Source organism: Centropristis striata, chromosome 18 (assembly GCF_030273125.1).
Source record: "Centropristis striata isolate RG_2023a ecotype Rhode Island chromosome 18, C.striata_1.0, whole genome shotgun sequence".
NCBI classification, from domain to species: domain Eukaryota; kingdom Metazoa; phylum Chordata; class Actinopteri; order Perciformes; family Serranidae; genus Centropristis; species Centropristis striata.
The window spans coordinates 15100299-15115759 of NC_081534.1; the positions used below are offsets into that span (position 1 = coordinate 15100299).

Here is a 15461-nt window from a genome sequence, read left to right on the forward strand (position 1 = left end):
ATAAGAGGATAATGATCATTTTTACATTGTTATTGTCATTTTTATTGAGTAATATGCTAAAATATCATGGTGTGATTTTTTGCAATTATCTTTTATGTTTTCTTAAGTCTGTAGAATAAGATTTGCATGCCGGGACATCTTTGCATAACATTTAAACTGTTTTTTTTTATTTCACGTTTAAAAATACTGGGCCTCCTGTGATTTGAAAATTGCAGAAAGCAATATTGTAATTTTGACTACTTGTTTACAGTAGTCAAACTTTTTTTAATGAAAAATCTTTACATATTCACAGATTCTGGATTTTTAAATGAGGGATAAGGGGTAGAAATAGACTTATTCCCACTGGTGGAGTCAGAGAAGATGCAAGTGTCCATATAATCGAAAACAACATGATCAAGGGCCCTCTAGCATGCCCCTGCAGTGGAAAGAACAAGATAAAGAATACATTTTAATTGGATTTGGATTGTAACTCAGTAACTTGAGTATTTCCATTTTATGTAACTATATTTCAACTCCACTACATTTTCAGAAAATATTGTACAATATTGATGCAAATATTGTACTTTTTACTCCACCACATATAGCTGCCAGCTTTAGTCACTTTTCAGGTCGAGATTTAACATTAAAAAAACATGATGCATTTAAAGTGATAAGACTTTTCTTAAAAAATTAAAATTAAACCTCATAATAATGCCATCAATGGAAATAATCTATTAATATATTTAGAATATACAGTATGTATAACAATCTGAGTGGGTCCATTCTGCAAACCAATGATAGCTTACTTTTACTTTTGATACTTAAAGTAGCCTACATTTTGATGCTGATACTTTTGTACTTTTACTGAAGTAATGATGTAATGCAGGACTTTTACTTGTGGAGTGATTTCTCACTGTGGTATTAGTATTTTTACGGAAGTAAGGGATCTGAATACTTTTATCAACTCTGCTGTTGCCTCATCTCCTGCAGCTGGTGCCCTTTTTTCCACCCATGCCCCTCAGAAAGCCTGAGACCACCACTGCTTATTCCAGAAAGGTAATCTAACTCATAACTCAAGTCAGTGCTCAAAACTGTAATTTTTTAATGCATAAAACGTGTCTGCAAGGACCTTTTAACAACAAAACCCCGCGTGTTGCTCAAAATGAACCCTTTCTCGTATCAGAAACTAAAATCTGGCTGCAGCAGACTGACGGCTGCTTTACAAAGAAAGAGAAAAGTTTGTACCGCCCTTCCACACATCACTCCTCCGCTCTCCGGAGTTTTTTCACTTCAGTAAAGTCATCAGAGACAGCTCTTAGTACTTTCACTCTCACTATGTGGCTCTCTTGCACGCCAAAGTACGCGGTTGCTTCCTTCAGTCGTCAGATCTTTAAATCTTATTTCCATGTTTTGGGTCGATGGAGATGCAACGTAGCGGCGTTCATGCCGGAAGCTGCGGGGTTTGAAGGCGTGTGGGACCGCTCGGCGCTGCAGGACTTCTCGGTGTCTGACAGCGAGAGCTTCTGGGCCGCTGCGGCGCGTCAGAGACTCAGCTGGATCAGGGCTTTCCACACGGTCCAGGACTGTGACCTGAGCCGGGGGCAGATCAGGTGGTTTGAGGGAGGGAAGCTGAATGTGTCCGGTAAGATTACAATCACATTAAATTATCATTTAAACATGAATTGGATGTATAGAGCAGTGAAAGCATCATCATGTAAAAAACAAACAAACATTAGACGCATCATGCTCTGTGTGTGCTTTCTCCTGCAGTCAACTGCCTGGACCGTCACGTGCACACCTGTCCAGAGAGGGTGGCCCTGATCTGGGAGAGAGATGAGCCGGGGTCAGAGGTCAAGGTCACCTACAGGTCAGCAGGCTTGATTTTATGTGTGTGTGTTCTCCTTTTGTCTCATGTGGTGTAGTTCATTCATTGATATCTATTAATAGGCAGTTACTGGAGATGACGTGCCGCCTGGGGAACCTGTTAAGGCGGCGTGGCGTGAAGAGAGGCGACTGCGTCACCATCTACATGCCACCCTGCCCTCTGGCTGTGGCGTCAATGTTGGCCTGCGCCCGTATCGGTGCAGCACACAACGTGGTGTTTGCGGGGTTCAGTGCAGAGGCCCTCGCAGAGCGGATCAGAGACGGTGAGACACTGAGTCTCAGGGTCTGGAGGAAAGATTTTCAGGCAGCACCCTGGAGGAATGCATGAGTATGCTGAAGGAGTACTTTAGCATACTTATGCATCCCTCCAGGGTGAATATAGAATAAAAAAACTGATACATGTTTTGATGAATTCAATTAAAGTAAATGGGGGTCACATTTAACCACAGCAAATTTATATCAAAACAAACTCTCACATACCTGTTTGTCATATGCCACTTCCCAAACACAGCTAAAAATCTGCTAAAAACCTATTTAAAACAATTCTGTGGTGCCTTGCACGAGTATAATACTTCATTTAGATAATTCCAAGGTTGTACATATTGTTTCTGCTGTTTATATTTTTAAATATGTTTGGTATGTTGACTTTTTCTATTCATATTTTTTATTTAAGGTGCTGTTTTTAACTGAAGTACTTACCTTAATCTGTATCTATATTTTAGAACACAGTTTGGTCTTATGCACCAACATACCACAGCAAATCCCTTGAATAGTTAGATATAAACAAAAATCCACGTGTTAGGGAAGAAGTGAGCATACGACTGGATATATAAGACTTGGATTATACTGCACGAGTTGTGTGAGAGTTATAAATGGATGCTCTGATATATTTTTGCTGTTTTGGATTCTTCGTTCACTGCGAAAACATGCAAGAAAAGTTTTCAAGGTAACATGGGGTCAAATAGTCATTATAAGGGTGAAGCATTCCTTGTGATGTAACAATATGACTGAGGAGCCGATAGAAGTATCACCAGGCTCATCTCAGCATTCCCGATCATTTTAGTGTCTTTCAGCCCAGTGTTTTGGTTTTAAAGCTTACATCTTAACTGTTTTGGCTCAATCTCACTACTTTTATCAACCTTGTTTAACTCCAGCAGCAGCAAGCAGTGAAGAAAGGTCCTGATAAACTTACTGTACAAAACCTGCACCAAACAACACACAAGCAAAGTTATCGACCAGAGTTAGTGATCATGATGGGGCATTTAGCAGCTAGAGAGACAAATATTGTGTTCATGTGTAAGACCTTTGTGTTTGGTGGTTTCATGATGTAATACACAGTAAGGTTGACTTTGTCAGAAATACAGAGTTTGATTAATTAGATATTTTTACTTCTAGTTTTTATTCAACTTCATTTTCAGCTCAGTCCAGCACCGTCATCACGGTGAACCAGGGCGTCAGAGGAGGAAAGCTCACAGAGCTGAAGGCGACGGTGGACGCCGCCGTTCACAACTGCCCGACAATACAGCAGGTGTTTGTTGCCATGAGAACAGAAAATCCAGTCGCCATGACAGCCAGGGATGTCGCCATGGAAGAGGTGAGAGAGCAGTAAGCCAATCGGAGCTTATTAAGATATTAATGCCGACAACAGAGAGACTGCAGCTGCTCTGTCTAAACACAGATCTGTAAAATGTTTAAATTTTAACCAATTGAAAATTACAATTCATTTGAATTTAAAATGAATTTGACTCATTATTCTTAACTTAGACTGCATGGGATTGTTGCAGCACTTTTGCAGAAACGCAGTATGAAAAGGGCTTATGTTTCAACATACAGAAAGTTTTCTCTATTGCAGAAAAAAATGCTTTGAAGTCTTTCTGTTGTGCAGGAGATGCTGAAGGAGGATGTGGTGTGTGAGCCGGCTGCCATGGACAGTGAGGACGTCCTGTTCCTGCTTTACACATCAGGCAGCACGGGGAAGCCCAAAGGACTGGTCCACACTCAGGCTGGATACCTGCTGTATGCTGCTCTCACACACAGGGTAACCACCGACCACGACCTGCGTCTGCATTGTTACACATGCAGAGCGAGAATCATTGTGTTGTCCTGCAGTCTAGCTAATCGTGTTGGCAGTGAAAAGCCCAAAATGTGACCCATAATCCAGGGACCATCTGTAGAGAAACCTCAGCCTCTTCACACATGGTGTTCTAAGCACGATATATATTCACGTAAAGTAATTAGTTTAAGATATATTTTGACATTTAATCCCCACTTTTTTGTAGGGCGGTACAGAGGGTCTTTAGGGGGAGATAGCAGGTCAACGGTAGATGGCAACTTAAAGTGGTGAACACCATCTCAAAGCTGGGAACCTGAGTTGTTCGAGCTGTTCTGATCATGAATCTGTAATAAACATGTTTTGGTTCAGCGTCTATTCAAAAGTTGAAAGTTTAGCATGTGTTAGATCTTAGAACATGATAAATTAGGCCCATGATTGGGAAATTGCACTTTTCCCCCACGCCCTAATATATACTCGATTCAGATGCCTCGCCCTAAGAGTTTACTACACCGAAGGATGCAATATGGCCAAAAAGAGGATTTTTTTCCCTTGTCTTTTTTTTAAAGTCACCTTTATTAGCAAAGTGCACCGTTACAAATAACAACACAGAGGAGCGAAATACAGAAACACAGAAATTTTACAGAAATACGCAGCAACAGAGGTTAATGGAATGAAAGTATCCGTAGTTATAAACTCAAGCAAGTTCACTGAATATTTTACATTTGGAGCACAGACTTTTTGCATGATGTAAACAATGTTTTAAAGTAAGTTTTAATTCCAAAAGAAGAGGAATTTCTCAGAGGCAGAAAGTGAAATGCTGAACGCCAACAGCTGCAACACAACATAAAAAGTGAAAAGGAAGGAAATCATTGCTGCAGTCAGCGGACGATCAAACTTTTTTGATATTTAATTCATACATTGTGATATACATAGCCTAATAGCCTATATAATATGCAAATAATATTATTAATTAAATGTGTGGACTTCGCATGCACTCAAATTTGCGTACACGAGCTGAGATAGACGTGAGAACTGATCGTACCCTCCGCTGACATTCAAACTGATAAATGCCGAGTATGCCCACTTTACGCTCACTTTCTGTTGTCGATCGTTTGATAAATGAGGGCCATTGTATCCACAAGAGTTTCTTCTCTCTCTGTTTAGGGACTGCAGTATGCATTTGCATTAAAATACAATAGAGGCGTATAAGTGTGACTCGTGAACCCATTATTATTTAAATATCTTGAGGTCAGAGGTCAAGGGACCGCTTTGAAATAAATTAACCAAACTTGGAGCTTTATTTAGCTGCCTTCCCAACAAGATATCGTGACATGTTTGGTACCAATAGCTTCCAGCTCTTGTAGTTAGTTTCATGTGATACCAGTCTCTTGAGCTTTAAAACAGACCTTATTCCACCCTATGAAGAACAGTCACTGTCCCCTGAGCTCAGCAGCAGTCCCAGGGGTCTCTTAAGGTTGTGTTTAGTATTTATTTAGTTGTTTAGCAATGTAAACTACTGTCTCTTGTTATTCTTATGAGTTTTATTCTGTCAAATGTTTATCTTTTTATCCAATCATCCCATCAGTGTTCCTTCTCATCACCAGTACGTCTTCAGTTACCATGACGGAGATGTGTTTGGCTGCGTGGCAGATATTGGTTGGATAACAGGACACAGTTACAGTGTTTACGGGCCTCTGGCCAACGGGGGAACCACTGTCCTGTTTGAAAGCACTCCCATTTACCCCGACCCAGGTAGGAACATCAGCAAATGTTTATCAGACTGCTGGTCCAATTCATAATAAAAAGAAAATCCATCTTACATTACTCAACTGTAAAATTCCAATCTGTCATTTGTTTACCTCATGAAATCATTTTTATTATCTGTATTGGTTATGAGCTCTTGATAATGACACTTTTTATGATATTGATATAATGTTTTATGTGTTTGTTGTGTATTCCTGTCCTTCTTCAAGAGCTCCGCATTCTCATGTGTTTGTCTAAGAATAACTGTTAACAGTTGCACTTGAACTCAGCCATACTTTCCACACTAAAATTAGGACTTCTGTGTGCAGAGGAGTCAGGACATAATCGTCATGTGTGTCAGCACACACTCCCCGTTACTGTCAAGGAGAAACAACAACAATAAGGATTAAATGCATGTTGTAGTAAAAGTCTTTAGATCTCAGACTACTTCTTGGCCCTAATCTACCCTGTAGAATATCTATTTGAATGATGCTAACTTAGACATGTTTTGATGTTTACAGGAAGGTACTGGGAGATGGTTCAGAGACTTAAGATAAACCAGTTTTATGGGGCTCCCACAGCGATCCGCCTGCTCCTAAAGTACGGAGACCAGTGGGTGCACGAATACGACCGATCAACCCTCAAAACTCTTGGCTCTGGTATGCCAAACATACTTAGAAATGCTATTGTGTGGGTTAATTTGGTTTACATAATTGGGTGAAGATGGATATCTGCAAATAGAGAGAGAGAGAGAGATTTTTTCTTTGGAAGTTTAATTGATGTTTCTATGTATGTGCTAGTTATTCTGATGTGTAAAGTCACATGAAAGCTTCACAGTGTTCGTCTCTGCAGAGTTACTATACAATCCCTCTCCTATAAGCACACACACATGTTACATACTGAAAGCACATTGAAAGTCAAGCCTGGTTGGTATGTCAACATGCCTCACTGATCCACGTCAAAGCAGTCCAGCATGCCAGAGGATCATACACATTCACACACACATTCACACACACACCTGCTCCCTAAAATCATGAAGTTTACTAGATTAAAACACAAAGCTTAACATAAATAATTTAATTTCTCCTCCTCCCTTTCTTCCTGTAAAATATTAATTGGGTTGAAACAAGTCCACAGTACATGAATATGTCCCCTGACTGAAGTTGTCCTTGTCTGTGTGTAGTGGGCGAGCCCATCAACACTGAAGCGTGGGAGTGGTACTACCGAGTGGTCGGGGACGGACGCTGCCCTGTGGTGGACACCTGGTGGCAAACAGGTAACTAACTACACTGAAATGTGGGTTTTATTAATCACTATATGTCAACACTGACCAAGTTAAACACACACATACCAGTTCTTAAGAAACTTCCCTTTAAATTCTACTGAATAGATATTCAAAAACTGAAGACTAGGATTCTTTTTAACTTATCTGAGTTAGAAAGAAATGTGTTTACTGGAGTGGGATAAAGGAATGTGTGTAAGCTCATTTGAATGAAATTCAAAACAGCAATGTAAGCTAATACCAAGAACGCCATGAAAACCTGTCGGAGCAGAGCTGATTGCATGTGTGTTCTGCATCGCAGAAGGGTGTGTTTAGTTGTAGAGTAGGTCGATAACTGGTTTGATATGTATACTTTTCCACGACAGCAGTAATAAAACAATCAGAATTTTTATTAAAGGACGTAAGGTGGCTCGCTGGTAGAGCTATATAGACCACTTCCAGACATGCAATATCACATTTATTAAACTGTTTTCATTGCTCACAGCATTTTCTGTTGATCTTTTTTTTTAACATACATATTAATTGCTATGTAATATGTGCAGTGGTGGTATTCAGATCCCTTACTTCAGTAATGTACTAATACCACACTGCAGAATTACTCCACTTCAAGTAAAAGTCCTGCATTCAAAACTTAAGTAAAAGTACAAAAGTATCAGTATCAAAAGTAAAACTACTCGTTATGCAAAATGGACCCACTCAAATTGTTTTATATATATTCTAAATATATCATTACTTTATTTGTATTGATGCATTTATGTAAGCAGCACTTAAAGATCAGGCTCATTTTAACTACTTAATTTACTGTAATGAGGTTTCTTTTCTTTTCTTTTTTTAAGTCTATTCACTTGAAACTGATCATGTTTTTTAATGTTAAATCTTGACCTGAAATGTAACTAAATCTGTCAGCTAAATGTAGTAAAAATTAAAATATTTGCATCAAAAATGTGTAAGTATAAAGCCACATAAAATGAAAATAGTCAAGTAAAGCATAATTACCTCAAGTACAGTACTTGAGTAAATGTAAAAAGTTACATTCCACCACTGGTTTAAAAAAAATACAAAGAAACTGGAGCATTTTTCTCCAGTAGGAGAATGATAGTGGGGGTATAGTTTTGTCTAACATTTCATCTCTTGTCCGGTCAATTAAGGACACAAATTTGCCACATCTGCAGAGACGGAAACGGCCCCTCAGTCTTAAAGGGGAGAGCTGTCTGCTCTGTTTCTCCAACAATAACAGTGTTACATAACATGCCTGTGGTTGTACAGTACAGGGGTGTGCACATATGCAGCACACACTCTCTACTACACACACACACACACACACACACACAAATGAGGGGAAGTTTCCATCCCCTTTATGGCTCAGGAATCAGACCACAAGTTTTCCTCTCAGATCTGATTTTAGATGCATGAACTTAATCTGAACTTTTATCTTTTTCTCTTGATAATAAATAACAATAGGTGTCAACATTTACACCATGCAGAGAAATTCATGTGGAAATAATTTCATCCCAGCTTTCTGTTTGTCAAAACACTCACATAAGCCAGCTGAGGTTTGGATACATTTTGACCGCAGAATGCAGATGTTGTGACCGTAGCTGCCAAAAGAGCCCCGTCACAAAAAGAAAAAGGGTTGTGTGAAGAGACTCAGGTCAGCTGATGTACTTCCCACTATCATATAAGTCTCTGTAGTGCAGTTTGCAAACTTACCTCCTCCCAATTCCATGACAAATACAAATTGAGAGTTTATTCTGTCACCATAAATATTAAAAATATTTTTTTGTGTGAATGATTGTTATATACGATACCAGAGTGAAATAGAAACAATACACTTCACTAAATTGTGGCAGTATACATTACAGTGAAAATATAATTAAATGAGTATAATTAAAGTTATTATACTGGTTTTGACGCAACAAATTTGCCCATCTATAGATAACCTGCTAGAGCAACTACTACTCCCCTACTAAAGTAGCTTATGATGGGAAATAATGACAACATGATTGAAATCAGCTGATTTCGCTAATAAAAATTAATTTTGGGGATTAAAACAGGACCCGACTGACACTATGTTTCATCCTCAGTCCTTCCAAATTAGATTGAGTAATGACCAAATGGTGCTAAGCTGCGTTAATTACCATACAAATGGCAAAAATCTATAATTAATGGACGATAATTAAACATCAGAGCATCATGAGCCTGAGAATTACAGACACAGATATGACCTAAATACCCTACTTCAGTAAAAAGGATTATATAATGTTATATTCCTGGACTAGTGTTTCCAATTAGGGCTAAGTGGCATTATTCATAAATGCCATTTGGTTGATCTGGGAGCAAGTTAGCCTGTTTAGAGAGAAAATTAGATTTTGATCCGCTGTTGGCATACGGCCTGCATGGTGGATCATACAGGACTAGAAAAATGAGAGTACGCAGGACAGGAGGTGGAAAAGCGCTGCAGCATCTAACAAGAGAAAACTCCACAGGATAGTGTGTCAAAAAATGTCACAATAGGTCATAGTTACAATTTCAAAAATGCCTAAAAACACTTGAAAATAACACGTTGATCATGGTAACAGTACTGCTTGTCCAAAAATAATTTAAAAACCACCATGTTATAGTCTGTCCAAATAATTGGAAAAAAAACCGCCATACTATACTGCCCTACAAAGCCTAACTGCAGTAACTACACTTTTTGTCAAAATTGAGTTATACCTAAAAATTAATTCCTTGATGTCTGATTTATTTTGTGACAAAGTTTTAGATTTCAATTATGCTTTAATTCAGAGAAATAATGATAGAAAAATGGCAGTAACGACAAAATCCAGCTCAAAATTTGATAGGCAAATTATCATCTAGATAGTGATCAAGTTAAAAAGTGAGATAAAATGATATTAAGACTAAAATATAACTTTATAATATTAAGTTTTAGATACACAAATTATTGTTAAACACTTTTTAATACACTTATAACAAAATCAATTCGAAAATGTTTATTCACTGAAAACAAAATATAAAAGAAAAACAACAACATTATAGTTATACTGCACCTTTGCATTACCATAAGAACCTTTTACAGCAATGAAAAACCAGAGTGCAGTACCTACATTTTTGGGGTCAAATGGTAAATAAACCATCATGATTTTTTAGCATAAAAATTAAATCATCAATACATGTAGAAATAAGTGTTCACTTCCCTACCTATATACCATTTGGCTGGCCAGTTTAAAAACGTTAAACTTTAAAGCAGTTTTTCTCAGTTTTACTCTTTGCGTAGTTAATGCAGTGAGGCTTTGTAGGGCAGTATAGTATGTCGGAAAAATGTCAAAAAAAAGTGGTCATAGTGTCAAACAGTCAAAGCTTTAGAATACTATGTTGATCATGTGAATATATTTACATTAACATTTAGTCATTTAGCAGACGCTTTTATCCAAAGCGACTTTCAGAAAAAGGGGAACAATCAAGGTATAGTGCAATAAGAGCCGTTGGTGCAGCAGTACATGTTTGTGAGGAGTCTTTAAGGAGTAGAGTTGTCGTGTGGTGCTAGGAGAGAAGATAAGGCGACCGCTCTGGTAGGAACTGGTAGTGCGTTCCACCAACGGGGAACAACAAAGGCAAGGAGTTTGGATTGAGGTGAGGTAGCGTATATCTGAATCAGTGCGTCCAAGTAGCTGGGTGCAGTACCGGAGACAACTTTGTAGGCCAGCATTAGATATTTTTATTTGATGCGGGCTGCAACAGGTAGCCAGTAGAGCTGGATGAGCAGCGGTGTGACATGTAACCTTTTTGGCTGGTTGTAGACCAGGCGCTCCGCCACGTTCTGGATCATCTGAAGGGTTTCACTGTGCAGGCTGGCAGGCCCGTCAGGAGGGCGCTGCAGTAGTAAATTTTTGAGATGACAACATCTTGTGTCAGGAGTTGAATAGTATAGATTGGCCAAAAATACACTCAACATTATACCATGTGCAAAAATTTAAATAGAAAAATGTCAAAAAGCGGTCATTGTGAACTTTATTAAAAAATGCCTAAACACTAATTGCAAACTATAGGATGTTGTCAAAACTGCCATGAAGTCATACTACATACACATACACATACAAGTATACAATGTAATGCAATCAGAAATGTCTTTAAACTTTCATTTTAGAGAATGTCTTCACAAATATATATCAGAAAGACCATATTATAGTATGTCAAAAAATTGAAAAAAAAAAAAAGTCATACTCTATAGGATATTGAAAAACTTCGAAAAATAGTGCAGTTTGTCCAAAAATGCTTTAATATTATAAATAATATATAATATATATTAGAATATTAGTTTGTCATGGTCAGTATAGTATGGAGTATAGTATGTCCAACAATATTTTTTTCAAAACACCATATTATCTTAATAAAAACGGTCATAGTGTAGTTTGTCCAAAAAAGCTTTAAAATGCTTTAAAATATTACGTTGGTCATGGTCAGAGTATAGCATGTCCAAAAATATTTTTTTTAAATCCACCATATTATAACCAGTCAAAAATAGTCATACTTTGAGATATCGAAAAAGTCAAAAAACGGTCATAGTGAACTTCCTCCAAAAATATATTTTTTAAAAACCCCACCATGTTACAGTTGGTCCAAAAGAAGAAGTCCAAAAATGCCTAAAAACGCTTTAGAATATGACATTGATCATGGTAATAGTGTAGTTTGTCCAGCTATACCTTTACAATTTTAAGACCTCACAAATTTTAGAAGAGATTCAACTTGACGATTTTGTTTTTTTTAGTCCAGAAGTCTCACAGTTACAGTTGATTGGAACAGGATGCATGTTGCTAATTCTATTGTCGGATCATCTGTTGTGTCCTACTTTATCACGGGTCCCCTCTGCCGTTTCCGGCACTGTTGCCACCAACACCAGCAGGCGGATTAACAGGGTCCCTGAGGTCCAGGCAAACCTAATTTAAATTAATTTACTTAGTATGTCTGTAATTCCACAATCTACATCTGTAGGGGCCTAATGCTAGATTTTCAAATGATTAGTTGGCTTCGTCATCTATATTCTACTCCTCTCATTTTCATTTTACTTTTTTCCAGCACTTGCACATTTCCACTCAGTGTTCCTGATATACCTCTGGGTTTACCAGCAGGTTCAGATCAGGTCATAAACCACAGATGGAGTGGAAATTCAGACGAAAAAATGATCTCAAACATCAACCACATTGTCTGTTTTGGTCTTTTTTATAGAATTTGTTGACACACAATAAAAGAATATTCGCAGCTTTATAATCTGCCTTGTTTTGCTCTGTGTTCTCAGAGACAGGTGGCATCTGTATCAGCCCGAGGCCATCAGACCCAGACGCAGAGATTGTCCCAGGAATGGCTATGAGACCTTTCTTTGGCATTAAGCCTGTTCTCATGGACACTGAGGTGCGTGGCTCGTCCCTTTATGTGTGTGTGGCGTGCTGTTCCTGAAATTGCTGGATGGCTGGGAATGGCCCGGAGCGAGGGTCAGATTAGGATTATAAAATAGTCACCAGCTGTGTCACTTTTGATACCCAGCCTGCTCTCACCCGTCAGTCACAGTCTGTGCGTGCCATGCTCCCTATTATAAATCTGTGCTCCTACTTTGAGGCTATTGCAGATGCTTTTGAATGGCACAGATTGTGCAGACAGTTGGAGTGGTTTCTCTGAGCTCTATCTCTCCCTCAACACAAGTGCACACAGTATTTTGAGAGGGTTTAGTGTGGCATTCTAGCTGTGCTCGTGTTCTGCCATTTTTAGAGGAATGTTCTTCAAGTTTTGTTGCAGCTTTGTTTAGATGACAGATCAGTCACGGATTTGTCCAAAAATACATATATTAAAAAACACCATTTTACAGTTTGGAGAAACAAAAAGTCATAATATAGTATGTTGATGTCTGTCAAAAAAGGTCAAAATTTAAAAATACCTAAAAGAGCTAGAAAATGTGCCAATTTTACTCTGTTGATACATGTAGTAGTATAGTTTGTCCAAAAATAGCAAAAAAAACCCCACCTTATTATGGGATGTCCAAAAATTGCCCCCTCAAAAAAAGTCGCACTATAGTATGTCGATTTTTGTCAAAAATGGTCAAATTTTAAAATGCTTCAAATGGGTCGATTGTACTCTGTTGAAACATATTAGAGCATAATGTGGGCAAAAATGACAAAAAAAACAATATATTATGGGATGTTCAAAAATGACCCCTCAAATTTTAAAATGCCTAAAAATGCTAGAGATTAATCAATTATGCTGTTGATACATGTGGTAGTATATTTTGATGAAAAATAGTGAAAAAACCACAATATTATGGGATGTCCAAAATGTTATGAACTACATAAGGTCTGGATTCAAATGCACAACTCAAGAGACAGGTATCAGTGGAAACACAATCTTTTGTTGAGGTTGGCTGGAGTAATGTGCAGGGGGGAGGGGTGGAGTGTCTTCCCAGGATCCAACTGTGGCAGGTGAGGTGACTCGTGCTCAGGAGCAGGAAACAAAGTCTCTTGTCTGGCGTCCACTGTGTGGTAATGGCGTCGCTGCTTCACCACCTGGAGAAAATAGATCTTGCACTTAAAATAACTAAAAATGCTTTAATTGTTCTATTACAGTCTGTTGCTACATATTATAGTTTAATCGGTTAAGTAATGACAGAAAAACACCAGATTTTGAGATGTTCAAAAATGGAAGATTAAAAAAAAACCTCATACTACAGTATATTGTCTATTTTTGTCAAAAAATGTCAAGTTTGAATATGCCTAAAAATGCTTTAAATTGTTCTATTTCAGTCTCTTGATAAATATTTTTGTATAATCTGTTTAAAAATGACAGAAAAACACCAGATTTTGAGATGTCCAAAATTGGAAGAAAAAAAGTAAAAAAAAAAAAAAAAAAAGGGGCCAAATTTAGATTTTAGATGTCTAAAAAAGTTATTTAATATATAAAAAAATGTCAGTCAGTCTCTCTGACTACACAATGCTGGAAATAACAAGCACTGAATAAAACGTTACATTGCACAGTTCTTGTTCTCTTGTAGCATTAATTTATAGTTATAAGATAAAATAAATTATTTAGTTGTCTTTTTTTTTTTTTAGTTGTGTTTCTTGCCCTAACATTTATCACGGTTTTTCAGGGAAAAGAGCTGACTTCCAACGACACCTCTGGAGCTCTGTGTATAGCTCAGCCATGGCCTGGTATGGCTCGAACTATTCATAACAATCACCAAAGATTTATTGACACCTACTGTCAGCCTTATCCTGGTACAGTACAACGATTAAAACATTCAATTCTTTATTTTAGAGTATATCTCAATTTCTTTTTAAGCTAAGATAAAATCTCAGTCTGCATCTCTCTTTATGCTGACAGGTTACTTCTTTACTGGTGATGGCGGCTATCGCTCTAAGGACGGTTATTACCAGATCACTGGACGCCTTGATGATGTCATTAATGTGAGCGGTCACAGGATTGGGACCGCAGAGATTGAGGATGTGGTGGTAAGGCCAATTAATGATCAAAAAATTCATATTTGAACGTCTTTGTGCATTGCTTGCTACATAATGCACATGCACATCGATAACATGCTAATGTTTGTTTAGAGGATTAGAATAACTTATTCGAAGCATAATAAAGCATTAATATCTGACTTCTGCTCAAACTTAGTTCTACATGTGTCCTGTGTTGGATTGGTGGAGATTTGGACTATTTGGTTGCTCTGTGTAAAAAGTGAGACCATAATGTCTGTGTTTAATTTCATGTGTGAAGTGAAATTGTGATTTCTGTAACAGAATCAATGCTCTGCAGTGGCGGAGTCTGCCGTCATAGGATACTCACATGACATCAAAGGACAAGGTGAGCAAGAAATCTTTTTTTGGTGGCAGTAAAAAAAAAAATCCATCATAAAGACTTCTCTCCGTGTTTTCAGGTGTTTATGCCTTTGTGGTGCTAAAAAAGGATGTGGACATTCAAGAGGCGGATCTGTCTCTCGAGCTAAACAACATGGTATCTACAAAGATCGCCAAGTACGCCAGTCCAGACTTCATCCAGGTAAATCTGCCTCACTGGCTTTAAACTACAAACAGACATTTGAGACTTGTACTCAGTCTCTTCATGTCATTGTCACAGTTCGTCAGGCGGCTGCCGAAGACGCGCTCAGGTAAGATAATGCGCCGGGTGCTGCGGAAAGTGGTGGATCGGGACTTGAACAGGTTGGGTGACCTCAGCACGCTGGATGATCCGGCAGCAGTTGAAGAGATCATCCAAGGTCACCGCGAGCTCTGCGGTAAACAACAATCGTCATGATAATAAAGAGGAAAGCGATGCTTGGACGTTACTCCCTCATTCACTTAAAGAGACTTTAAAATTGTATCAAAATGTATTTTAATGGCAAAATACTGTTTTTATTGTACATTAATTTTTTTTAATCAAATCAGGGAAACCACTCTTGTATGTATGATCCACAGATTGATTGTAGGAGCATAAAATATTGTGTTTGATTACAAAATTGGAACCAATATTCCAAAT

General features: G+C 38.0%; 1 protein-coding gene across 1 annotated transcript; it reads left to right on the plus strand.

Moving 5' to 3' along the window:
• Positions 1-1301: 1301 nt before the first annotated feature.
• Positions 1302-15366, plus strand: LOC131991306 (acetyl-coenzyme A synthetase 2-like, mitochondrial). The gene is made up of 14 exons (XM_059356661.1): positions 1302-1621; positions 1750-1846; positions 1927-2126; positions 3282-3457; positions 3749-3901; positions 5521-5668; positions 6181-6318; positions 6843-6935; positions 12238-12350; positions 14074-14200; positions 14307-14434; positions 14726-14789; positions 14863-14984; positions 15063-15366. The coding sequence occupies exons 1-14, from the start codon at positions 1315-1317 to the stop codon at positions 15237-15239; spliced, it is 2043 nt and encodes a 680-aa protein (XP_059212644.1). The 5' UTR covers positions 1302-1314; the 3' UTR covers positions 15240-15366.
• The last annotated feature ends 95 nt before the right edge of the window (positions 15367-15461 follow it).